Genomic DNA, 27,585 nt, shown 5'->3' with positions numbered 1-27,585 from the left:
CAGTTTAGTTTGTAGTGCTAGAGTTTTTTTTTCTTGGGAGAGTGCATGTGATCAGCACAGGGCCAATCAGCACTGTCCAGACAGAAGGTCAGGACTTTCACATCCTTCTAGAGCAGAAAGAAAACTCCTCCAACAAGCTTTAACCAGTGCTCTGCTGAAGTCATAAGACTGCTCTAACTGCTGATGAGAAAAGGTATTTAGCAGTTTATATTTACTAAAATAATTGCATTTCCATGTTCTGTGTACTGTGGGAGACCAGATATAGTAAATACAGGTCCTGGGTTTAGTAACACATTAAAATGGCGAGAGTTGGATAGAAATTTGGCTGGATCAACAGAGATGATCCAACTTTTGATCCATGTATGGCTGTCATTATTCAAAAGAATCAATAGTTAGATTGACTTCTATTGAACAGGAATGTTGGAAAACTTTTATTGATGTATTCTGACAGCAGAGGAGTCCTGCTGTCACAATACAATGTGCCAGCGGGAGGATTCCTCCATACACCTTGCTTGTGTGCCCACTGACTGATCAAAAAAAATGAGTCATCTATAATTAACTTTATTGTCCCTGGGTCACCCCTTTCATTCATTAGAGTTCTTTAATCATGGAGGGGCAACATCACATGCAAATATAGCCTGTCTAGGAATGCACATTCCTTCAGGCTGACACTCCTCCATCACCATATTTTGATGCTTGCATAACTCTCATAACTTGCTTCAGGGCCTAGGGCTCTTGTAAGGAGTGTTGAGGTGGCATGATCTGATGTTTTTGGCATGTTCAGTGTTGCATAAGCACCTTGCTGGACCAATTTACCAGCAATAATCTGCATGCACTGCAAGTGCATATTGTTTTTGAATGTTAGTAAATTACCTTTCCTTTTTGAATGTTAGTAATTACCTTTCCTTTTCAATCTGCAGGGCTGTAATTTTCCTACGGACACAGCTGATCACGTGGTGGGGTAAAAGGCCAATCACAGTGGCCTTTTACCACGTGATCAGCCGTGTCCAATGACACAGCAGATCACTGGTAAATGCTTTTGCCGGTTATCGTCTTCACTTTCCTCACGCTGTGACAGCGTGAGAAAAGTACTGCTGATAACTGGCAATTGTCAGAGGACGGATCGGCACCAATCATCAGGGCACTGATGATCAGTGCCCAGCAGTGCCACCCACCAGTACCGCCCACCTGTGCCCAGCAGTGTCACCCACAAGTGCCCAGCAGTGCCACCCACAAGTGCCCATCAGTGCCCAGAAGTGCCGCCCACCTGTGCACAGCAGTGCCACTTATTAGTGCTGCCCAGCAGTGCTTCCCAGCAGTGCCACCCATTAGTGCCCAGCGCTGCTATCAGTCAGTGCCACCCATCAGTGAGGCCTATCAATCCCCACCTGTGGCGCCTGTCAGTGCCCATCATTGTTGCATATCAGTGCAGCCTATCAGTGTCCATCATTGGTGCATATCAGTGCCAGCTCATCAGTGCCGCCTATCAGTGCCACCTATCAATGCCCATCAGTGCTGCCTATCAGTGCAGCCTCATCAACGCACAGTGAAGGAGAAAAATTACCTGTTTGCAAAAGTTTATAATAGAAACAAAGAAAAACTTTTTTTCAAACTTTTTGCTCTTTTTTTTGTTTATAACGCAAAAAAGAAAACACCCAGCGGTGAGTAAATACCACCAAAAGAAAGCTCTACTTGTGTGAAAAAAATTTCATATAGATGCAGTGTTGCATGACCGCGCAATTGTCACTCAAAGTGCAACAGCACTGAAAGCTGAAAATTGGCCAGGGCATGAAGGGGGTATAAGTGCCTGGTAGGCAAGTAGTTGAAGTAGAACTATAGGCAACATTTTTTTTTCATTTTGGATAGAATAATGGAGAGTTATAACCCCTGTCAGATTTTTTCTTGCTGTGTCCAATTTCAGAGATTTCGCTTCACTTCCTGTCCCATAGCCAAAACAGGAAATCCCTGCAAATTAAGGGAATTCCTTGGGGACCCCCAGGTCAGAACTAGTGTCCCCATTGGAAGATTTCCCCTCTATTACTTTTCTGGGGGCAACCCACAAAGTGGGATTTTCTTTTAATTTCAATGATAATGGTAAACAGGACAAATAGAGAGGGTGAATGTCCCTAACAGAGGCACAGACAGCAATAAAAACTGACAGGGTTTCTAATACCTCTCCACTGTATCCAAAACTAAAAAAAAAAGTTTTGCCTTTAGGTATACTTTAAACTTCACCTTTAACATTTTTCATTGAGCATAATAGACAATCCACTAAGCTGTAGACTCATAGAAGGACAATAGAGGCAATAGAGTATTACTGGTGCATTAAAATCTAAGCCCAGTGTAAACTCCTGTGGCATTCATTGAAAGGCATCAACTGCTTGACTGTAGTATTACATGTGGTACCATTTGTGATTTTCAGTTCATGTACGCTGACTTTTAGGAGACTCCAAAGATAGAATTGTTTCAAAAGGCTGTTTTTGTATTGTTAAATGCGACTTTCTCATTTTTTTTACTTGTATAAGCAAAACACAATGATGTGGTCACTCATGGAAACAGGAAAATGTGACTAGAATACAAACAGTAATGCAGATACATTTAATATTCCCTTGTGCCTGGGCTTTCCCAAGACAGTTTGGACCTATGCCACAGGAAACCTCCATAAAAGTAGGCATTCAAATGATAAAGAATTAGTGGAAATATATTCTACATCTGTTGTATTATAAGGCAGAATTGTTGGTCTTTCTCAGAATACTTCCTATCACATGGGAATCCTGGTTTTTTGCATGTACTATCTTTAAATTACGCTTGTCATGCAACACTGACTAATCTGCTTTTAAAGAATTTTTCCATCATCATAGGAAAAGTGGGAAACCGCACGCTATTCTAAGCCAGTATGCTGTTTTTGGGCAGAATCAGAGCAGTTTCAAGGCCATCTTAGGAAGTTGAGCTGCTCAACATTTTAATGTAGTTCCAGCCGCAATTCCTAACCAAGGAGAGCAAACAAAATGGAAGGTTTTACCCACTCTGTTGATGAAATTATAAAACCCTTTAAAGTGAAACTGTGGGCTTGTCTTACCCTTCAAGGTAGCCCATGTACCTTCTGCTATGTTTGCTTTTTCTTTACAGTACCTATGTGTTCCTAAAACATACAGAAAGTGCTCAGTGAGCATCCTGAAGGCCAGTTCGTTGGCTGGTCATAAGTAACATTAATTGATATTCATACATTTTTATATCTACTATCAACATAGCAATTTCATGTACCCATAATAAGGTAAATATGGGTGGGAATTCCTAAGTATTAAAGTGTTACTAAACCCAGGACCCTGCATTCACTATATCTGGTCACCCACAGGACACAGAACATGAAAATGCAATTATTGTAGTAAATATAAACTACTAAATATCTTTTCTTATCAGCAGTTAGAGCAGACTTGTGACTTCAGCTGAGCACTAGTTAAAGCTTGTAGGAGGAGTTTTCTCTGGGAGGATGGAAATCCCCTGAACTCTGTCTGGACAGTGCCGATTGACCCTGTGCTGATCACATGCACTCTCTCAAGAAAAAAAAACCAAAACCTCTCTAGCAATACACACCAAACTGAGCATGTGCATGGCTTAGTCTGTATCAGGTGGACATTTCAACAAGAGGAGAGGCAGAGAAGAAAGGATCAAACATCCTTTTTACACAATCCTCCTAGATTGTAAGCTCTAACGAGCAGGGCCCTCTATTTCCTCTTGTACCAAATTGTAACTGTAATGTCTACCTTCATTTTGTAAAGCGCTGTGCAAACAGTTGGCGATATATAAATCCTGTATAATAATAATAATAATGAACCCCTTAGGTTCCACAGTGAGTATAACAAGCATGCTTTACTGCATATACAAACTGATATTACTGTTGTGGGTTTAATAACACTTTAAGTGGATTGTGAAAACAAACAAAGTGGCTACAAAACATTACATGAGTCTGGAGCAATCCAACAATTTATCAATAAAATCTAAACCACCCCAAAGTGGGCAATGTCAAAAACTAAAAAAAAAACAATGACCAAAATGTAAATGTGTTCCACTCTATCTGTATTTAATAAATTGTCAAAGCTAGGCATGTACACCAAATATTACTTTATTAATAAAACACTTTCAAAGCATACATACATGCATTAACTGATATAAAAATCCATTCCCCATGGGTACTATAAAAATTACTGGAGATTGGTGCTTTTAGTATGTATCTTAAAAATAAAGTATGATACTGTGCACATGCATAGCTTGGAAGTTATTTAAATGCAGTTTTGGATACAACATACAGACGAGTGGGACACAATAACATTTTGTGAGTTTTCAGAGTCTTTGGTAGTCCAAACATTGAGATGGTTTTAGAGTTATATTTAATTACATGGATTATATTAAAGTGGAAGTTCAGTCAAACACTAACTATACTTAAAGTGTTACTAAACCCACAACAGTAAAATCAGTCTGTATATGCAGTAAAGCCTGCTTGTTATACTCACTGTGGAACGTAAGGGGTTAATCCTCTGCATTGTGTAAAAAGGCTGTTTGATCCTTTCCTCTCTGCCCCTCTTGTTAAAATGACCACCTGATACAGCCTGAATTCGTAGACACATGCTCAGTTTGGTGTGTGATAAGACAGACTGAGCCACATGCACATGCTCAGTCTAGTGTTTTTGTTTTCTTGGGAGAGTGCATGTGATCAGCACAAGGCCAATCAGCACTGTCCAGACAGAGGGTCAGGGGTTTTGCATCATCCTAGAGCAGAAAGAAAACTCCTCCTACAAGCTTTAACCAGTGCTCTGCTGAAGTCACAGGACTGCTCTAACTGCTGATGAGAAAAGGTATTTAGCAATTTATATTTACTAAAATAATTGCACTTCCATGTTGTGTGTCCTGTGGTAGACCAGATATAGTGAATGCAGGGTCCTGGGTTTAGTAACACTTTAATACTTAGGAATTCCCACCCATATTCACCTTATTATGGTTACATGAAATTGCTATGTTGACAGCAGATATAAAAATGTATGAATATCAGTTAATGTTATCTACTCCCACCCCCATTCTAAGCCTATTTTATCTACCCTGTGAAAAGGAAGAATACTTACCTATTCTGAGGGCACTCCAGTCCTGTCACATAGTCAGGTCCCAGTGCCAGCTTCAGTGTAGAGGAGGGACAGCCGACAACGTATGCCCCATAGTAAGCCTATGGGTGATGTCTTCGCCCAGGTTATGCAGCCATTGTCAGCAATCTCTCCTTTACACTGAAGCCAGAGCTGGGACCCAATTATGTGACCGGACCACAGCGTCCTCAGCATAGGTAAGCATACAGATCTTTCCTTTACAGGGTAGATCGAATAGGCTTAGAATGGGGCGGGGGTAGATTTAAGTATAGTTAGTATTGACTGAACTTCCACCATAAATACTGTCCTTAACATAGGTTGAGTGTATTTTTGTGTGTGAGTACTGACCTAGCCTCAGGAAGGTGGCTGACACTTCCGCCATACGTCCTCCTGCTGAAGAAGAGATCCCGTGTTCTGGTTTGTTCCATCCAAGACCAGCACGCTGGAGTCGGGCTTGGATAAAGTCTCTGCACAATGCTTTCCCCTGTGCTACCAGCTCCTTATCAGTGGGGGATCTGTCAAACACTTCAAATACCTCTGCAGCAAAAACGGAAGAGCGACGTAGCATCTCCATTGTAACAGTCCTGACCTTCTGAAGTGGGCAAGAGTGTCTATACACATTCAAAGATACATATGGGCCCAATGTAGATTGTTGTACACAGTGTCCTGTGAGTCCAAACTTGGGTTGCAGCCTGAAAGAAAGCACATGACATGACTTAATTTAACAGCCATATTTATGCCTTGTATTTAAAAAAAAAAATAAGTATTTTATAGTCGTCCAGAGAGTTTTGTTTCCCCAAAATCATCTCTTCAAATCCCATGATGCAGCTACATTAGCATACTTTCTCTTCCATTTTATACTTCAGACAAAAGTCAACGAGTGTAATGGGATGCTATGTAAAGTTATTTTTGGACTGTCCATGTTCTGGGAAAAGTTAAGTGTTTATTTTAAAACTGTCAACGCTGTTTCAATAGTGTTCCACATTATCTATATCTTAAAAGAGAAGCATGGTCAGGATAAACATAATTTGTAAGCTGGGATATTAATAGGCCATGTGTATTTTATTTGTGCTGCAGGGTATTACCTGATATGAAAGTTCCTCATATCTAGGCACTTGCTGCTAATTACAAACATTTATAATAAGAATATGGGAAGTAGGCATGGGGGGGGGGGGGTCCTGGTAAATCAGATTGTTTTGTTTATAATATGGTTTCATGGCCTGTGATATACATAGTTACATAGTTAGTCTGGTTGAAAAAAAAACCACAAGTCCATCTAGTTCAACCAATAAAAAGGAAAGAAAAAATAAAAACAAAATGTATACAATCCCATATACACACTTCTATACCTGAAGTTGATCCAGAGAAAGGCAAAAAAAACCCAACAAAGCATGATCCAATTTGCTCCAGCAGGGGGAAAAAATTCCTTCCTGATCCCCAAAGAGGCAATCGATTCCCTGGATCAACTTTACCTATAAATGTTAGTATCCAGTTATATTATGTGCATTTAGGAAAGAATCCAGGCCTTTTTTTAAAGCAATCTACTGAGCTGGCCAGAACAAACTCTTGAGGAAGTCTATTCTACGTTTTCAACAGAAGAAATGGGTGGGTGAGGTTTTTTACTGCCAACATCCCTAACTTAACTGAAACAATCATACAAAACACCCTTTAAAGGACTTTTAAGGCAGATATGACAATCGTGTATCTTTCAATAAAAGGCTAGTTTGCCAAGTTTATTGCAAAGCATCCAGAGTATACAAATACATTACATATACAAAATACTGTATCAATGTTATTACATAAACATGTGTAAAATTATTAAAACCCCATGTGTCAATAATATATGAAAAATTGTAGTATGCCTGTCATGGCTTAAATTGTTTGTACAGACATCAGGACAAAACCCAACATGTTTCAGAAAAACTCCTTCTTCAGGGATAAAAGCTTTGTAATCTTAGACTTGTGTACTATTATACTCAGTCATACCTGTCACTATAAAGCTTGATATGCATTTCCAGAAAAACTGGTGCGGCTCTTTTGTACATTGGAACCAAAAACAGGTTAAATACATTTTCAGCACTAATAACCTGTACACAAGAACAATTTCTGGCAGTGCAGTGCCTTAGTGGTTATCACTCCTACTTTGCAGCACTAGGGTCCTTTGTTTGAATCCCAGCCAAGATACTACATATATGGAGTTTGCATGTTCTCCCTGGGTACTCTGGTTTCCTCCCACACTGCATAAGACATGTCTGTAGGTTAATAGGCTTATGTCTAAATTGGCCCTGATATGTGTATGTATACATGTGAGGAAGGAACATAGACTCTAAGCTCCTTGTAGGCAGAGTTTGATGTGAATGTACAACATGTAAAGAACTTGTAGGCAGGTGCAGTCTGCTTTCTCCTCTGTGGATGGAGCTCAAACCTGAGTGGTACCATAACCTGGAGTGGAAATCAAGGGAAACACAGCTTCTCTATGATTTCCTGGGTCAATGGAGCAACATTCCAGTTGGCTGCACTGCAGCCATGTGACCCTTGGTGGCCATCTTGGGTTAGCATGGTCTATATAAGTCCCTGTCCCCAGGATTTTCTGTGAATGGCTAGGATAGAGAGAGATACCCTGCTTGCTAGGTAAAGTACTTAGTGGTAGGGAGAGGTGCTAGGTGAGAAGGGACAGGTTAGGGGCTCTCCCACCACTGAGACAGACGCTGTCGGCTTCTCTTCTCAGCCACTTTATAAGCTACACTAAACTTTGAGTATTCCCCTAGGTGGAGCTCTCCAATAGGATGTTTGTAACTTTGGCATTCTACTTTCAAGTTTATTGCAAATGAACTGTGATTATTGCCACCACACCACGCTGCACCTCTCCACAGGCTGTATAAAAATTGTTGGAGCTATACAAATACCTGTAATAAAAACATTTCTATCATTCACAAGAAAGTGCTTTTACCACTTGCTACTTTGACACACATTTATCACACCCAAAAACTAAATCTAAGTATGCTTCTTACATGTAGTCCCAAACTAAAATCCAAAACTAGTTCTGAAGCTTATCCAAATTCTTAAACCTTGGCCTAACCCTAAATCTAACCCTTAATCTCAGTTTAAGTCCAAAATGTAAGTCTAAATTTAAATCAGAATTTGTGCTATAATGGTAGTAAGACACTATTACAGAGATAATATTGATCAATATTGATTCAATATTTAAAACTTTTTAAACATTTTTTTAATGTTTTTTTTTATATACGTTCATCAGAGTTCAGTGTCACCATAGTGAAATTAATTCATAACAGCTTTGTTGACATAGCAATCACATGATCCCCCAGATCAAAGTGGCCGGGTACTGGGAGATGCAATCTGCTTTGTCCAGTGGGCACAGCAGTCGTGGAAGAGGCATGCCGCGCCCCTAACCCGGAAGAGACGTGATGATGTACGTGATCAAGCCTGCCTGTGCTGCCCAGCCACAGTAAATGTACTGTGGCCAGGTGGCAAGTGTTCAACAGACCAAGCTGTCCAGCAAAAAAAGGCAGTTATAGGAGTTGGAGCAAACCATTAAACACTAACAGAGATGCTTACAATGGACAGCTTTTATTTATTTATGTAAAAACTTTACCCCCCAAAAAAAGACAACTATTGTAGTAACTACGTAAAAAGTGTTATAGTTGTAGTTATGCTTTAATTTGTTAGTCACTTACTGCATGTAAAGTCCATATAAATCTAATAGCCAATGCAACAGTATTCTCTCCACAGGTTGCCAATGCTGCCGCCCATAGAAACAGTTACCTTAAGATGAAAGTGCGTCGCTGGCCAGACCGCCAGGTAAAAATAAAGACAAAAACGCCTCAAAAAATAAAGCTAATGCACCTACCACATCTGAGGTTCAGTAATCTGAAATCTAATAAATGCATGTTTCTGGGTTTAGATATATTTTAAATTGGTTGGTTTAGTTCTGCTTGGACAAATGCAATGGTGCCTAAAAAAAACGTCTGATAGCTCCTCCATAGAAACAGTGGAGGAGTGAGTGTGACCACCTTAAAATGAAAGTGTGTTGCTGGCCAAACCACCAGGTAAAAATAAAGAAAAAAAAGCCAAAACAATAAAACTAATGCTGCTACCACATCTAAGGATCAAAAAAGCTGAAATATAATAAATGCATGTTTTGAGGTTTAGATACATTTTAAATTGGTGAGTTTGTTCCGCTTTAACAAATGCAATGGTGGCTACAAGAAACGTCCAATAGCTTGGATAGCACATTGTCCATGTCATAAAAACATCGAATTATGGAACCTATTCCACTGGTGAGGATGATTTTACTGTGCTACTACTGCCGCTACTACTATTAATCAACAAAACTTCTATATTAGACATGCACTTACTTTGTACATTCTATAGCGCCAACATGTTCCACATTAATTTACAGGCATTACTCAACAATTCACACTGTCCATTGTGACAGTATGAAGGGCGAAGGTGATCGATGGACGCTGTGTCACCTCGTATGCGATCATACTTGGGAGTTTAAGGTGGAGTCCACTCCGGGTTTTCGTGGGCCACAATGGCAAAGGTGGTTCCGGACCGAATCTTGTGCTCCACTGATGACCACCAACAGGTGGTATAAATAAGACAGGGCTAGAGAAAGGAGTCGCTCGTGGCCTGGGACTCAGAGAACCATTCCTGAGAGAACTGTGCATGAAAGTGATTGTTATACAAACAAGAGAAAAGGTTTGCTGATGGTTTTGTTTTGGTTGGTGACAGGGAGAAGCCCTTCACCAGTGAGAGAGGAAAAAGTTCTATGTTTAGTTAGTGCCTGGATGGCAAGGGTTTATTTTGATGTTTTGTTTGTTTTGATATTTTGCAAACCTTTTAAATAAAGCTGACAACCAGTCAGATTTTGAAGAAAGCCTGCTGTGCGGTCTACCTTTTTCCCAGGGAAGGAGATCCCCCACTTGAGCTACCCCCACACCATGTATAAACTCAGTTTACAATCCAACATTTATATTACAGTCAAACATACTTAATCACAGTAGGACCAGTGTGAAGAAAAACAATAATGTGATAACATGTATTTGCGTTATGTGAGGAAATAAAGAACCTGGTTAGATCTAAGTGTGTTCCTAGAGGTGTGTTTTTGTAGCATTAAGCAGGTGGGCTGTCACGCTTCTACATGCTTTTGCTTTGTGCAATTACACACTTTATTGATGCAATGGTGTTTCCAGTGCATTTTAATTTAGATTTTGGTGTTTGCGGCGTTAACAGCCATTGACTAGGGCTAGTTATTCCTGTTGCCAGAGCATAACACATCAAAATGCATGTTACCATCTAAATGTAGATTGGGGTATTGGTGGGATATGAAAACAGAACGTCAGGATTACAAAGCCAAATTACCACTACTCAAATTTGTACTTTGTCACATTAATTCCAGTGATTTCATTATACTACATACACAACACCTAACAAAAGGGGTCTACAGTATCAAAGGTGGAGATGCTGCAAACTGCAACCAGGAAAGTGTAATATTTTTTGATTCACTAGGAAATTAAATGGGTGATATTACTGTGTTTTGCTTTTAACCCGTTTGTTACAATCTTCCAAAATCAAAGAAGCATGGGGGAGCTCTTGTCCATAATGGGCATGGTATTGACACAGCTCCAGATGATCCACAATTGCTCACAATTGATATGATCCAGAAATATTTAGACAGAATAAAGGTGAAAAAAGCACCTGGACAGGATGGCATACACCCACGGGTCCTTAAAGAATTGAGCTCTGTCATTTCAAAGCCATTGTTTCTAATTTTTAGGGACTCTTTAATGACTGGCATAGTACCACTGGATTGGCGTAAGGCCAATGTGGTGCCAATATTTAAAAAGGGGTCAAAATCTTTACCAAGCAATTATAGACCTGTTAGTTTAACTTCTGTAGTTGGGAAGATACTGAACAGCAGGGGCGGACTGACAACTCATGGGGCCTCCACGCAATAGGGGATCATGGGGCCCCTGTGTCTTTGCCCAAACTCAAAAAAGCATATGAAAAAGGTACCAGGGGCATCTCATGGGGCCCCTTACTGACCCCGGGCCCTCGGGCAGTGCCCGAGTTTCCAAATGGTCAGTCCGCCCCTGCTGAAGAGTTTAATAAAAGGCCACATAGATGAGTTCTTAAGCAACAGACAGCATGGATTCATGAAAGACAGAAGTTGTCAAACAAATCTGATTTCTTTGTATGAGGAGGTGAGCAAAACCTTGGACAGAGGGGTGGCGGTGGACGTTGTATACTTGGATTTTGCAAAAGCGTTTGACACAGTTCCCCACAAAAGGCTAATGTGTAAGGTAAAGTTTACAGGCTTGGAAAAATCTGTATGTAAATGGATAGAAAACTGGCTAAAAGATTGTAATCAGAGAGTAGTGGTTAATGATTCATACTCTGAATGGTCTAGGGTTGTCAGTGGTGTACGCCAAGGTTCAGTGTTGGGACCCTTACTTTTTAATATATTTATAAATGATATAGGGTCTGGGATTAAAAATCCCATTTCAGTCTTTGCAGATGACACCAAGCTGTGCAGTGGAATAACGTCCTTACAGGATGTCTCCAATTTACAAGCTGACCTCAGTGCACTATTTAATAGGGTAACTATGTGGCAAATGAGGTTTAATGTTGATAAATGTAAGGTTATGCACTTGGGGGCTAAGAATATGCATGCATCATACATACTAGGGGGGTACAACTGGGGGAATCAATGGTGGAGAAGGATCTGGGAGTTCTGGTAGATCACAAGCTTAATAATGGCATGCAATGCTAAGCTGCGGTTTCTAAAGCGAGCAAAATCCTCTCTTGTATTAAAAGAGGTATAGAATCCAGAGAGAGAGATATCATATTACCCCTGTACAAATCATTAGTAACACCTCATCTGGAATATGCAGTTCAGTTTTGGGCACCAATTCAAAAAAGAACATTGGGGAACTGGAGAAAGTACAGAGAAGGGCAACCAAACTGATAAGAGGCATGGAGGAGCTCCGCTATGAGGAAAGATTAGAGGAACTGAATTTATTCTCTCTTGAGAAGAGGAGATTAAGGGGGATATGATCAACATGTATAAATACATCAGTGGTTCATATAGTGAACTTGGTGTAGAGTTATTCACCCTGAGGTTATCACAGAGGACAAGGGGGCACTCTTTACATCTGGAGGAAAATAAATGTACCGTATTTTTCGTTCCATAAGACGCACCTGATCATAAGACACACCTAGGTTTTAGAGGCAGAAAACAAGATAAAAAATATTCTGAACCAATGGACTGTAGACATAGTACAGGAGATGACCAGAGACTGCAGACATAGTACAGGAGATGACCAGAGACTGCAGACATAGTACAGGAGATGACCAGAGACTGCAGACATAGTACATGAGATGACCAGAGACTGCGGACATAGTACAGGAGATGACCAGAGACTGCGGACATAGTACATGAGATGACCAGAGACTGCGGACATAGTACAGGAGATGACCAGAGACTGCGGACACAGTGCAGGAGATGACCAGAGACTGCGAACACAGTACAGGAGATGACCAGAGACTGCGGACACAGTGCAGGAGATGACCAGAGACTGCGGACACAGTGCAGGAGATGACCAGAGACTGCGGACACAGTGCAGGAGATGACCAGAGACTGCGGACACAGTGCAGGAGATGACCAGAGACTGCGGACACAGTGCAGGAGATGACCAGAGACTGCGGACACAGTGCAGGAGATGACCAGAGACTGCGGACACAGTACAGGAGATGACCAGAGACTGCGGACCCAGTACATGAGATGACCAGAGACTGCGGACCCAGTACAGGAGATGACCAGAGACTGCGGACCCAGTACAGGAGATGACCAGAGACTGCGGACAGTACAGGGGATGACCAGAGACTGCGAACAGTACAGGGGATGACCAGAGACTGCGGACAGTACAGGAGATGACTGCTGACCTTTTGGGAGGGAGGGGGAGCGGGTATCTGAATTTGACAGGTACCTGCTCCCACTTCCGCTGAGTTGCCCTCCCTTAGTGTGGGCACCCGGCTGACAGCTGGGTGCCCAGTGCGCATGCACGAGAAGCGCTGTGCTTTATGATTGGTCCGCCATCTTCTGGGACCTGTCATGTGTCCCAGAAGATGCCGTACCATTCACAAAGTGCAGCTCTACTCGATCATAAGCACTGGGCATCCGGCTGTTAAGCCAAGAGCCCACACTAAAGAAGCCGGCGCGGGAAGACTGCGCAGCAATGGACCGAGGAACAGGTAAGGTCCTGCTGCAAAGCTGAGCGGCCGGCCCGGTATTCTGACACGGCGACGGTGGAAATACCGGACCGGCCGCTCCATATTCGCTCCATAAAACGCACTGACATTTTCCTCCCTTTTTTTGGGGGAAAAAAGTGCGTCTTATGGAGCGAAAAATACGGTAATCTCAAAACACGAAAAGGTTTCTTCACAGTGAGAGCTGTGAAAATATGGAATAGACTCCCTCAAGAGTTGGTTGTGGCCAGCTCAGTGGATTGCTTCAAAAAAGGCCTGGATTCTTTCTTAGATACACAGAATATAACTGGATACTAACATTTATAGGTAACGTTGATCCAGGGAATATCCAATTGCCTCTCGGGGGATCAGGAAGGAATTTTTTCCCTGCAGGAGCAAATTGGATCATGCTTTGCTGGGTTTTTTTTGCCTTCCTCTTGATCAATTGTGGGTATAGGATTATAACTTTTTTTTTTTAATGGTTGAACTGCATCGACTTTTGTCCTTTTGCAGCCAGACTAACTATGTAGCTATGTAACCTTGATGTCTGAACTTTTTCCACCCCAGGCAGATGTGATTCATTAAAGTATTACATTTTCTTGGCCTTTAAAATATGACTCAGGTACATTTCGTGGCCAATGTAGAACAAATGCTTAACATGTTAACATTCTGATGATGGAACTCAGTAATAAGTTGAATATCTACATATTAATATAACAGTATGACCTGTCATAGTAGGGCAGTTCAAAGGTTATAAAGAGTGACTCACCTTGGAATGTTCCTGTTGCATTGTTGTAAAGCTTTATACCAGCATATTAACTATGTGGGTGATTTTATGGATAATATAACATTTGTATCTTTAGTCATACCTGTCACCAAGGAACAGTAATAGAAGTTAGTTACTGAAAGGTCACTGGAGCTAGGGTTAAAAGCAACATGCAGAAAGGTGGCAACCAAACCTCCACCTCTTTCTTGGTACAATATGAGTTCTAGAGCTTGCCTATTAAAATAAATATATTATAATTGCTCATAATAAAAATGTATTTGAAGTGCCAGCCCAAACAGAAATAACGCAACATAGCACTTATAAAAACCGTGTTCCCTAGTTGGCTGAATGTCATTTCTTCTTACCGTAAGATTTTATTGAAGAAAAAACAAAGGCATAGAACATGAGCTCAGGAGCTCTGGGTGTAGACATGCTGCATTAAATCAGAATCTGTATGAGCTTTTAAATGCAAAATAATTGTCATAAACACAAATATATGATTATTGAACACAATATCATGAGGAATAAGGGACAAGATGCCCTCCTAAGAGTAGCAACATAAGCCCACCAATGAGCTCCTGGTCTATGGAGATATACGGGGTGTGACAGTTTGCTTACCTTTACGCTAGAAGTTGTTGTCACCTTCAAGATAGTTCCTTTTTGTGATGCGACACACTTTTCTAGACAACTGTGCCACTGCCAAAAACATTCCCAGAATTTGTTTTCCAGAATGCTGTGTAATATCTTTGTTTTGGCACACAAGATGTTCAGAATGTCATTAAATTTGTGTCTTTTTATGGCATTTTTTAGGTATGGGAACCACCAATAGTTGCAGGTTGCTAAGTCAGGGGAAGAAGGTGGTTGGTTGAGTTTCAAAATGGATTTCTGGGCCAGTAACCCATCACATGCAGGAGCACTGCTGTGGCGGAGAATCCACCTGTCAGGACAGAGGTCTGGTCTTTTCCTCTGAATAGATTCCAGTATCCTTTTCAGAATTTCCAAGTAACAATGTTGGTTGACCATTGTACCATGTTCCGTGAACTCAGTGAACTATCCCCCTTGTGATCAAAAAACACGCCAGCATGGTTTTGAATTGAGAAGGAGACATGCATGCATTCTACGGGTGAGGTGAATTCTTTGTTTTGCACTGCATGCTCTGGTGTTTTGTTTCAGAACCATAATGGAAACACCAATGGGGTTGATTTACTAAAATTGGAGTGTGCAAAATCTGGTGCAACTCTGCAAAGAAACCAATCAGCTTCCAGGTTTTTTTTGTCAAAGCTTCATTGAACAAACTGAAGTTAGCAGCTGTTTGGTTACCATGCACAGCTGCACCAGATTTTGCACTCTACAGTTTCAGTAAATCAACCCCCATATTTCATCACCAGTAATAACCCCTATCAAACACCTCTGCATTCTTCAAAAGATCGGATGAAGTTTGAAGACCATCTTCTTTCTTCTCTTCTGTCAAGATTCGAGGCACCATCTTTGCAGAAATCTCTAATCCTCCGTTAGAATCTGCTGCACTGTTTGTTCATGTTCAGTTCTGCCATCATTCACACACTCAATCTTCGATCTCATCGTACAAGGGTTCACACTTATATTTGTATCCGTCCTTTGCGTTTTTGGCTGCCTACTTCTTGCATCTTCGAGGATATCTTCCAGCACCTCCTTAACCTCCTTGGCGGTATGATTATTTCAGATTTTTGGTGCTGAAAGCGGTACCATTTTTTTGCATGGAAATATGTAGTTTTTTTATTGTAGGCTGTAATTTTTAGGAATAACTCACTGAAATCTGTCCGAACAAGAGTCTAATAAACATCCCGGGTATGATAAAATTTGAAACACGAAATCATAACTTATAATTTAATAAATAATCATAAAAAATAATAATATAATAATAATACATTTAATTCAATAATATAATCAAACCAAAAACACTGAAACTTGAAATATAGCGCCAAGTTCGCACATCGCTGAGCAAAGTTGCAAAATCGTTTTCAGTGTCTGATGACGAATTTCCCCACGAATCATTATAACTCAATTCTGCAAGTAGTTCTAATTTACTATCGCTGTTCTCTAGCCGGTCTAAAACCACTTTTGACCTAAAGGGACGCTTTTTGGACGCCATGGACTTTTTTCAGTTTCCAGGCAGAAAGAACAGACAAAATGCAGACAGGGCACAGGACAAAGCACTAGGGACAAAATGTATGTGAAATGGGTTGAAACAGCAATGTTTTACTATGTACAATTTGTTTGGAAAAAAATGACATTTTTTTACATTTTTAAATTTCCCGCTGCTGGCGGCGCCCGTACGTCCCGACGTCACAGGGACAGGACACAGAACCCGGATGCCGGCATCGGCTGGAGGAGATGGCCGGGGACGCTGCAGGGGACACATCGCGGGAGCGAAGGACAAGGTAAGCTCTGCTGGCACTGACATTTTACCCCGAGCTACACTCGGGAATACCGCTAGGGAAGTTAAATCATCTATGCCATTCAAAAACACTTGATTTCTTCATGGAATGTTTACCACAAGCCTGTTGTAACAAAACTAAAGTTTGACTCGCACTTTGCCAATTTTCACACAAAATTTTATGTTAATCTGCTCCAGATTCCTGTCACTCATTCTCCACCAACAGCTCAATGAACACGTGTGATTTCTTTGACTACTCCGTAAAGACTGAGTCAACTGGTGTGCGACAGGTCCTGTGCCCCCCCCCCCCAGATGTTAGCTGTGCCACCCCAAGTCTCTAAAAGTGCATGAGCCAGTCTGGTGCAAACAGTTGATATAAGGAGGCACTCTAATGGGGACAATCCATGTAATGGAGGTATTCTGATGGGAGTATCTGGTCATATGTAAAGGGACACTCTGTTGGGGACACCTGATGTAAAGGGGCACTCTGATGGGGACACCTGATGTAAGGGGGCACTCTGATGGGGACACTTGATGTAAGGGGGCAATCTGATGGGGACACCTGATATATGGGGGCACTCTGATGGGGATAGCTGATCATATGTAAGAGGGTTTTCTGTTGAGGACAATTGATGTAAGGAGACACTCTGATGGGAACCCAATGTAAAGGTGACTGTGATGAGGGCTCCTGATGTAAAGGGGGACTCTGATAGGGACTTCTGATATAAGGGGGCACAGGTTCTGTTTAATCTTCTTAACCTAATAATAGCCTAATAGTGTTTCCCAGGTCATGACACTGTGTGACAGACTGTCAGTGATTCACATACAGTGTTGACATTATGCCCCCTGACTTTTTTTTACTGCACCCCCAGATCAGATAGGCTAGATCCGGCCCTGTCTGCGACCCAGGTGAGTGCAAGCTAGAACACGCTCAAGTGTGAATGGCTGTGTTACTCACCACCATAGTGCTATGCCATGGGCATTATGGGAATTAAATGGTCATACCTCGTATGCCACAAAATTGTTGCAACAGAGGACCGGGTGGTGAAGAGCTCTATGTACTCAGCTCAAGGTGGCTGGAGTTGTAAACATGAGACTGGAGAGAATGGAGAAAGCAGAACAGTAGGGGAAGACACGGTGAGAAGAGAAAGCTAAGGAGGAATGACTAGAAATGACTTTTTTTTTATACATAAAGTGAACCTTCCAGTAACTTTTAAATCTGCATGAATTCCTGAAAATTAACAATACTGTATACCGTGATAGTATATGTTTTCAAAGAAGCTCTACATTTATCAACGTGACTCTGCTAAAGCTGGCCATGCACTGATCAAATATCATCTGATTCAGCAGGGATCAGATTAATTCCAATCAGTGTGTGACTATCTCTGCTTGGCAGAAGTTGATTGTTTCTGTAAAAGGGACATGCTGAAAAAATGTAATGGATTGGCAGCTGCAGCTGCTGATCATCTTATTCTGACAGCAGAGAGAGCCACTGTCAGAATACAATATCCCAATGAGGGGGATTCCTCCATCCATCTTGTTTGTGTGGATGGAGGAGTTTGTTATTTTTTTTTTGCATTCAGCCTGCTGAACTAACACAAACAGTGTATAGCTAATTTTAGGCTAAGATGGTGTCATCATTCCTTTAAAGCATTTCCCCAGTCTACAGACTTCAACACTGTCACTTTGTAGTAAGATACAAGCTGAGAGGATGCATCAGGGGCTGATCAGTGTCATATATTTTTGAATACACCCAAGAACTACAAAGACTCCAGGATTTACATGATTACGTCAATAATGAGCTATCATCAGCTTAGTCCTGGAAGTAGATGCTGACCCTGGATAGTGTCTGAGCAAAGATGTTGCCATCCTTCTGGAGACAAAAGCAGATTAAGGCATTGCAAGTGGGAGTGCTGTGAACATTAATAGAGGTAATAAATGCCTGTGGTACACTTATTGCACACATTGCTTATCATAATTGCATTTAAAGTGGTACTAAACCCACAACAGTAAAATCAGCCTGTATATGCTGTAAAGAATGCTTGTTATACTTATGTGGAACTTAAATTGTTAATCCTACATATTGTGTAAAAAGGATGTTTGATCCTGTCTTCTCTGATCCTCCCTTTCTTCTACTGTCCCCAATCCATCTGCTGATAGAACAGAGCCTTGAGTTCAAGCTGCACATGTGCAGTTTGGTGTATATTGCTAGAGAGTTTTTTTTCTTGGGAGAGTGCATGTGATCAGCACAGGGCCAATAAGTGCTGTCCAGACAGAGGGTCAAGGCTTATGCAGCCTCATAGGACAATCAGGGGAGAATGAAAACTCCTCCTACAAGCTTTAACCAGTGCCCTGATGGACACTGATAGAAGTCACAAGACTGTGATATACTGCTAATGAGAAAAGGTATTTAGCAGTTAATATTTACTAAAATAATTGCATTTCCATGTTCTGTGTACTGTGGTAGACCAGATATAGTGAATTCAGGGTCCTGGGTTTAGTAACACTTTAACATTAAAATTCTGATGCAAAGTCCACTTTAATTGCAATACAGAATTCAGCTTGTGGCAGAGGTATGCTACAGTTTTGTCATTGCTTCTGATAAATTGTATTCTCCAAAATAGTGCTCTGGCCCACAGACTTCATGGATCCAGGGAGTATACACAACAGATACATTTAGCTTGACATGAGCTAAATCGCAAAGCAGCTGTGAACATTGTTATGTTATGAGATAGTTTAGGGAAAACAATTATGAAGTCTGGAGTAGTGAGCCAAAAAGCAATTCTTACATAGCGGGGTGGTTTATAGTTTATTACAGTTTATTGTTCCATGTGCTGCAGAACTCTTGATAGGAAACAGAACCCCGCTGTACAGATACATCACAGCAAAGTTCCCTCTTGGTCAAGGCACATGTGACAACACTGCTTATGAGACCTCCAAAAGTGTTTTTTTTGTGAGGAACAGGTGCTGATCTGGGTCTTTTTCAGTACATTAGTACAACTAAAAGTTTATTTGGAGTTCTTCTGTAGCTATCTTGCAATTTGGAACTACAGTAAATCATATATTTTTAGTATAAAGCAGCCTTTCTCAACCTTTTTTTTTTAACTATGGAGATGTAATAGACCTGCAGCTCATGGTACATTAGGGTGATCAGTATGTTGTAGAAACTAAAAAAAAAGAATGGGGCTTAGTTAATACTCATGAATTGAAGTAAATAATAATAATGGCCACAAAAGAAACAGTAAAAATTGTAGCAAATCCTTACATTGGTGGCCAGTGTAGAAGTGACTTTTTACATTGGCCCTCAGGATAGAAGAAACACCCTACGCTGGTGATCAGTGTAGAAGAAACACCATACATTGGTGGCTAGTGTAGAAGTGACCCTTTACATTGGTGATCAGTGTAGAAGAAACACCCTACATTGGTGGCCAGTGCAGAAGCGACTCTTTACATTGGTGGTCAGGATAGAAGAAACACCCTACATTGGTGATCAGTGTAGAAGAAACACCCTACATTGGTGGTCAGTGTAGAAGCGACTCTTTACATTGGTGGTCAGGAAAGAAGAAACACCCTACATTGGTGATCAGTGTAGAAGAAACATCCTACATTGGTGGTTAGTGTAGAAGTGACCCTTTACATTGGTGGCCAGTGTAGAAATGACCCCTTACATTGGTGGTCAGTGTAGAAATGACCCCTTACATTGGTGGTCAGTGTAGAAGTGACCTCTGAAATTGGTGATCAGTGTAGAAGTGACCTCTGAAATTGGTGGTCAGTGTAGAAGGGACCCTTTACATTGATGAACAGTGCAGAAGGAACCCCTTACATTGGTGGTCAGTGTAGAAGGGACCCTTTACATTGATGAACAGTGCAGAAGGAACCCCTTACATTGGTGGTCAGTGTAGGTGATCAATCTACCACTGCTTTCTTCTAAAGGAACCCCTAGCATCCTCTGAAGGAACTCTGGTTGAGAAAGACTGGTATAAAATAACACATTTGTAATACCATATGGTGCCCACAAATGTACAAGGACAGTCATCCATACTGACAGCCATACTTATGTCCTACAGACATGAGATTATTGAACCTAGTTTAAACCACCTGCATCCAATAACTGTCTTTTCCTTTCTTTGTTTAATTTTTTGGTGGCCATATCTGGACAAACCTATGAATGGCAAGAGGTCTACATATCTTTGCTTGAATCCCTTGCTACCATTTTTATTCTCCTGTGCCCAATGGGATGTGGTGGAGGATGTGCAGCAAGATAATCATTCACATATAGGGGAATGACTACCAACCAGTAACAGAGGACCCAATTCAACAAACCAATATAACTCTTCAAGCCAATATTGTCTGAGAGACTGTTACAAAATTCGTTGAACCCTTGTATAGAGTAGAGAACATCTGTTTTTCCTGCTGTCTGCTGTTGGGGAGATTTCCCTTCACCTCCTGTTCTGGAAATGAAACAGGAAGAGAGATGAGAAGAAATCTCTCCAAAATGAGGGGAATTCCCATCAGTTATCACTGGAATAGATGTCCTCATTGGAATATTCCCCCATCACTTGTTCTCGTGACAATGTTAACATTTTGGGTTCCCTGTCGCTTTCTGTCTTGGTGACAAATGTCACTAGGAAAAATAAAAATTGTGAATGTCCCCAACAGTGACCAAGACAGGAAAAGTTTTTCAGGGGTTTTTAACACTTTCTTACTTTATCCTAATCTAAATAAAATGTTTGGCATTACCTACACTTTAAAGATAAAGATAAAAATGTAATGAGCATAATCATACTACACCCTCTAACGCACCCCATGCTACCTTTACCCACATCTAGACATCAGATCAACAGATGACAAGGACCGGGGATCCACTGTCATCTCACACTACCTTTTCCTCACATTCCCTAAAAGAGGAACCGTCTCTAATGGGATTGTAAATAGATGGTTTCTCTATTAAAGTGTCATTAAACCCACATAATAAAAAACGATCAATAAATTCTGTATTGCATGCTGTTCATATTCACTATAGACACTATGGGAATCATTTTCTGTATTCTGTAAAAAAAAACTGGTTGATGCTGCTGTTCTCTATCTCCCCCTTCTGTCCATGTCCCCAATGCAACTGGGGATTTTGCTGAGTAGTGTTGTCAGCTACTGCACATGTTCAGTTTTCAGTGTATTTCTATCTTTTGCATTTTCTCTCTATCACATCTGAGCAGCCCATGTGATTATAGAGTCACACATGGGGGTGTATACACAGTAGTAAATGACTGCTGACTCCCTCCCTTCTCCTCTGTGCCCACTAACCAGCTAAATACAATGTAGGGATATTACATCTTGAATGAAGGAGGCTTCACCTCCCTGTTATTCTAAGACACAAGTGACACAGCCTGTGACTGGCAGAAATCTTCCCACGCCATGTTATTGGCAATAAATAATATAGATGTGATTTCAAATATTTATTTGTATGCTGATTTAAAACAGTTTATCAATATTACTTATTTATTTTTACTCTGTATCCCAAAGGCTGTTTTTTTTTATTTTGAACATTTGAAATGTGAACATTTTACCAGCAGCAGAGAACTAGAAGCTCTTCCTGCTTATGTTTCCCTGCAGACAGGCTGGGAAAGAGCTGGGTCATATGACAGCTGTATATCAATTAAGAAAAAGCTATTTAGATGTTTTTGCAATTACAATAATGACAGTTCCATCATTCACATACAGATAGAGAAGGGATAATGTATATCAAACAGGGTGTGTTTAGTATCACTTTTAGGTTCCATGCACACTCCGCTTCTACAGGAGTTTTCTGTTTCGCCTGTAGAAGCAGCTCAATGTTATCCTATGTGTCTGTGCACATTTGGATGTTTAGAGGAATATTTTAAACTCAGCATTTAGAGGCAGGAAAAAACCCTTCTGGTTTGCGTTTTTTATTGGAGTTTTCTGGCAGAAAAAAATGCTAAACACTCCTAAACGCGCCTAAACATTGTACAAGAACGCTCTATATGAGAATTTGTTTTCTGCCATGGAAACTGCCATTTTTTAAGCCCAGTGTGCATGGAGCCTAAGGCCTGGAGAATAAACAGTGCATGTACATTACCTTCAGAGAATAATGGGATATGAGATCTGTACCTGGGGATATAGTTTACATGGAGTGGGAGTTATGTTAGGATTACGGTAAAGGTTTTGCTATCATTTAAGCGTACTTTAGAGTGTCTTAAAGTCTTACTAAACCCAGGATTCACTATATCTGGCTTCCCCTAGTACACAGAACATGGAAATGCAATTATTTTAGTAAATAAACTGCTCAAAAAAATTAAAGGAAAACTTTTTAATCAGAGTATAGCATCAAGTCAATTAAACTCCTGGGATATTGATCTGGTCATTTAAGTAGCAGAGGGGGTTGTTAATCAATTTCAGCTGCTTTGGTGTTAATGAAATTAACAACAGGTGCACTACATGGGCAACAATGAGACAACCCCCAAAATAGGAATGGTTTTACAGGTGGAGGCCAATTCAGGGGCGGACTGACAACTCATGGGGCCCCCGGGCAATAGGGGATCATGGGGCCCCTGTGTCCTTGCCCAAACTCAAAAAAGCCTGTGACAAAGGTACCAGGGGCATCTCATGGGGCCCCCTACTGACCCCGGGCCCTCGGGCAGTGCCCGAGTTTCCAAATGGTCAGTCCACCCCTGGGCCAATTATATTTTTTCCCTACTCATCTTTTCTGTTTTTCACTAGTTTTGCATTTGGCTAGGGTCAGTGTCACTACTGGTAGCATGAGGTGATACCTGGATCCTACAGAGAATGCACATTCAGTCCAACTCCTCCAGTATGGCACATCAATATGTACCATTGCCAGAAGGTTGGCTGTGTCTCCCAGCACAGTCTCAATACCATGGAGGAGATTCCAGGAGACAGGCAGTTACTCTAGGGGAGCTGGACATGGCTGTAGAAGTTCCTTAACACATCAACAGGACCAGTATCTGCTCCTTTGTGCAAGGAGAAACAGGATGAGTACTGCCAGAGCCCTACAAAATGACCTCCAGCAGGCCACTGGTGTGAATGTCTCTGACCAAACAATCAGAAGCAGACTTCTTGAGGGTGGCCTGAGGGCCTGATGTCCTCTAGTGGGCCCTGTGCTCACTGCCCGACACCACAGAGCTTGATTGGCATTTGCCATTGAACACCAGAATTAGTAGGTCTGCCACTGGCGCCCTGTGCTTTTCACAGATGAGAGCAGGTTTACCCTGAGCACGTGACAGACGTGAAAGGGTCTGGGCAAGCCGTGGAGAATGTTATGCTGCCTGTAACATCATTCAGCATGACCACTTTGGTGGTGGATCAGTGATGGTCTGGGAAGGCATATCTATGGAGGGACGCATAGACCTCTACAGGCTAGACAATGGCACCCTGACTGCCATTAGGTATTGGGATGAAATCCTTGGACCCATTGTCAGACCCTATGCTGGTGCAGTCCTGGGTTCCTCCTGGTGCACGACAATACCTGGCCTGGTGTGATGAAAGTATGCAGGCAGTTCCTGGAGGATAAAGGAATCGATACCATTGAATGGCCCCAACACTCACCTGAAGTAAATCCAATAGAACACCTCTGGGATATCATGTTTCGGTCCATCCGACGCCACCAGGTTTCACCTGTCCAGGAGTTCGGTGATTCCCTGGTCCAGATCTGGGAGGAAATACCCCAGGACACCATCCCTCATCTCATTAGGAGCATGCCCCGACATTGTCAGAAATGCATAGAAGCACGTGGGGGCCATACAAACTACTGAGTACCATTTTGAGTTGCTGCAATGAAATTTCAGAAAAATGGACTAGCCTGCTGCATCATTTTTTCACTTTGATTTTCGGGGTGTCTTTGAATTCAGTCCTCTGTAGGGTGAGAATTTTCATTTCCATCAAATGATGGGGCATCCTTATGTTCCTAACACATTACCCAGTCCATATCAGTATAGATATCCAGCATGATATTTTCCCCATTGAGATCTGATATGTTTTCAAAGTGTTCCTTTAATTTTTTTGAGCAGTGTATAAACTGCTATATACCATTTCTCATCAGCAGTATATAGCAGTCTTGTGACTTCTATCAGTGTCCGGCTATGCACTGGTTAATCTTGTAGGAGGAGTTTTCATTCTCCTCTGACTGTCCTATAAAGCTGCATGACCCCTGACCCTCTGTCTGGACAGTGCTGATTGGCCCTGTGCTGATCACATGCACCCACCCAAAGAAATAAAAAAACTTCTCTAGCAATACACACCAAACTGAGCATGTGCAGAGTGACTCATAGAGATCTGTGCTATTAGCAGATGGATTGGGGACTGTGGAAGAAGGGGAGGATCAAACAGCCACAATGTGGGGGATTAACCCCATAGGTTACACAATGAGTATAACCAGCATGTTTTACTGCATATACAGACTGATTTTACTGTTGTGGTTTAGTAACACTTTAAGTACTATGAGCAAATTGGTGGATTAGGGCTATAGATATTTTCCAACCTGTCTATAGATCTCTGTGTGCAATAACTGATACGTTTTGCACTCAAAATTGCCAAACACTTGTATTTTTCCCTATACTGTTCAGTTAAAACAAGAGACACTTAAATCTTTTGTTTCTCATATACTCTCTCAGGTAATGTATGGCCACCCTTAAAAATGCTATTCGACAATTTACAAAAGATTATAAGGAATTTTTCTTTTCACACAATGCTGTGTATTTCCACACCAGATGAAGGCAGGTCACTTCATGGGTCCAGAAAACAATGGTTTTCTATGTGCCTAGTTCATGCCATAGTGTTCTGCACATATGCATACAGATAAAGTGCAACCTGATGGCATTTTAAGGCTCCATGCACACGGGGCGTTTTAATAACACTGGTAGCATTAGCTGTGTAAAGTCACGTTAAAACGTGAGTTTTTCAGCGGTTTTTAGCGTTTTTGCATTAGCATTTAGCCGCGTTTTGCTGAGTTAGAGTTTTTTAGCATTGTTTATTAAAACTATTTTTTATTTGCTCCAAAAAAGTCCAAAAACGCTGGTTTGCTAGATTTTTCAGCATTAGAGCGTTTTTACAGCAAAAAACTCCTCTAGAAACCCACTAGTCCTGGGGTTTTTTCCCAGCCCAAAAATGCCCCTGCCAGAAAACGCTGATTACAGCCTATGTGTGCATGGACGCATAGGATAACATGCTGGGGATTTACTGGCTGTGGAAAAAAACACCAAAAGCCAAAAACAGCCGCTGTGGAAGCATTCAGTGTGCATGAGGAATAATGCCTCACAATGCAGCAAAAATAAACAGAAAGATATAAAAAAAAACAAATTGTTAGTATGTTGACCCTTCCAGGGACGTGGAACTTCACAACAGATAACATGAAAATGCATACTGATGTACATAAAAACGCAATGTAGCTTAAGACAATACACATGAAATTTCATGCTACGGCTAGGTTCACACTAATGTGGTGCAGCACTTTGCATATCATTCGCACAGGAACCTCACCGCATTCCTGTGCAAATTACATGCGATTTGTATGCGGTGCGATCGGTGCCATACATTTTGTATGGCTCTAATCGCACCGCACCCTCACCGAAAAGGTGCAGGACCCTTTTTTGGGTCCACACTAGAATCGGATCGCATGGGTATTCACACCTATGCGATCCAATTCTGCACATCGCACTGCGTTTTGTGGATCAATTTCGGGGTGTTGTTAACTCAACATACACACCTGCATCGGTTCACACGAACGGGGTGCGATTCCGATGCGGTGCGGAATTCGCACAGAAAACGCTGCAAATTCCTCATCACATCAGTGTGAATCCAGGCTAAATGCACATCAATGTATCCGCATTTTTGATGCGTTGCAGTGAGTTTTTTTAAGTATCTACAGCAGTACACCTCACCTACCATAATTATAGCTGTTTTTTTCTCATTTTAGACAGCATGTCATTATGTTTCATCCACATGTCTGTTTCATAAATGTTATTGTGTAGTATCTGATAGTTTCATTGTATTGTGTATATTGGTGTTTGTGCATGGACGCTAGATATTAAACACCTCCACAGCGCACTAAATGAACTTCATGACATTCCACCCAACCGGATTCCAAAATGCTCTGTTTGCATTTTATCTACACCTCTTCAAACATGCTAAATACAACTAAACAGCACAGATTATACTAGCTGATTTTAGCGTTCCTAAAATGATAGATTACATTCATCTGTTTTCAAATCCATGTACGTTTCCAGGGACATGAATTATTTAAGGACATGTACTGAGGCTGTTCTTTGAAATCAATGGGCTTTGTGTTTCTACAACACAAGTAAGCCTGTAATAGGTGTTTTGATTCTATAATTTGCAAGGTGGAAACAAACAACAAAAACAGCAACAATCTGTCTAATGCTATGTGAGCGCTGACACATGTAAGTAATGAATAGAAGTGGAAATAAAAGTCCTTACTCACCAATATATTTCTCCAGGAGTCAGTATACACTATATGACCAGCTGACACCTATAGGGTAGCAGTGCCTGGTGCCTGCTTGGCTCACATTCTTGATCCCCCTCTTTCTCCAGGTTGTGCTCCTGCAGTTCCCCCCATGTGTGGCTCCTGGCTCCTGCGGCACTGCTTGTTCCTCAGCCCTGTGCACTTGGTCTGGCAGAAGCAAGCACAAGCAGAAGCTTTGAGACAGAAGGAGGGGGTGGGAGGAAGGAGGGAGCCAGCAGCCTTTATCCTTCTAAGGAAAATAGCAAGAATGCAATGGAGGAGGGAAGAGCGTAGCTGTTAGGTGCAATATGTGCCAATCAGAGCCACAGGTCCCTATTGCTGTAGATCTTCTTCATTTTTTTAAATACATTTTTTAATTTTCTTAGCCCCATATAATAAGCCACTGTCTACCTGGATTCACTTAACGCTGGTGTACTTTGTAGCAATTTTTTTTTACAATTATTTTTTAATAAAACAATTGCCTTAAGGAAATAATGGTGCTCCAAGG

At 41.3% G+C, this 27,585-nt stretch overlaps 1 protein-coding gene across 2 annotated transcripts in view; it reads right to left on the bottom strand.

The window, feature by feature from the left end:
• BOK (BCL2 family apoptosis regulator BOK) overlaps positions 1–27,301 on the bottom strand; it is a 57,262-nt gene extending 29,961 nt beyond the window's left edge. The window contains exons 1-3 of one of the 2 annotated variants that reach the window (XM_089665663.1): positions 27,057–27,301; positions 14,173–14,272; positions 5,481–5,824 (exon numbers count right to left, since the gene is read on the bottom strand). In XM_089665663.1, the coding sequence (XP_089521789.1) occupies positions 5,481–5,706 (226 nt within the window). In that variant the 5' untranslated portion in view covers positions 5,707–5,824; positions 14,173–14,272; positions 27,057–27,301. The remainder of the gene's footprint in view (positions 1–5,480; positions 5,825–14,172; positions 14,273–27,056) is intronic. The other variant, XM_089665657.1, reaches the window with a different exon arrangement.
• Positions 27,302–27,585: the final 284 nt, after the last annotated feature.

Source organism: Staurois parvus, unplaced genomic scaffold (genome assembly GCF_062004578.1).
Source record: "Staurois parvus isolate SC_StPar_1 unplaced genomic scaffold, SC_StPar_1.0 ptg000049l, whole genome shotgun sequence".
Taxonomy (NCBI): Eukaryota; Metazoa; Chordata; class Amphibia; order Anura; family Ranidae; genus Staurois; species Staurois parvus.
This window is presented reverse-complemented; position numbering and strand designations above follow the sequence as displayed.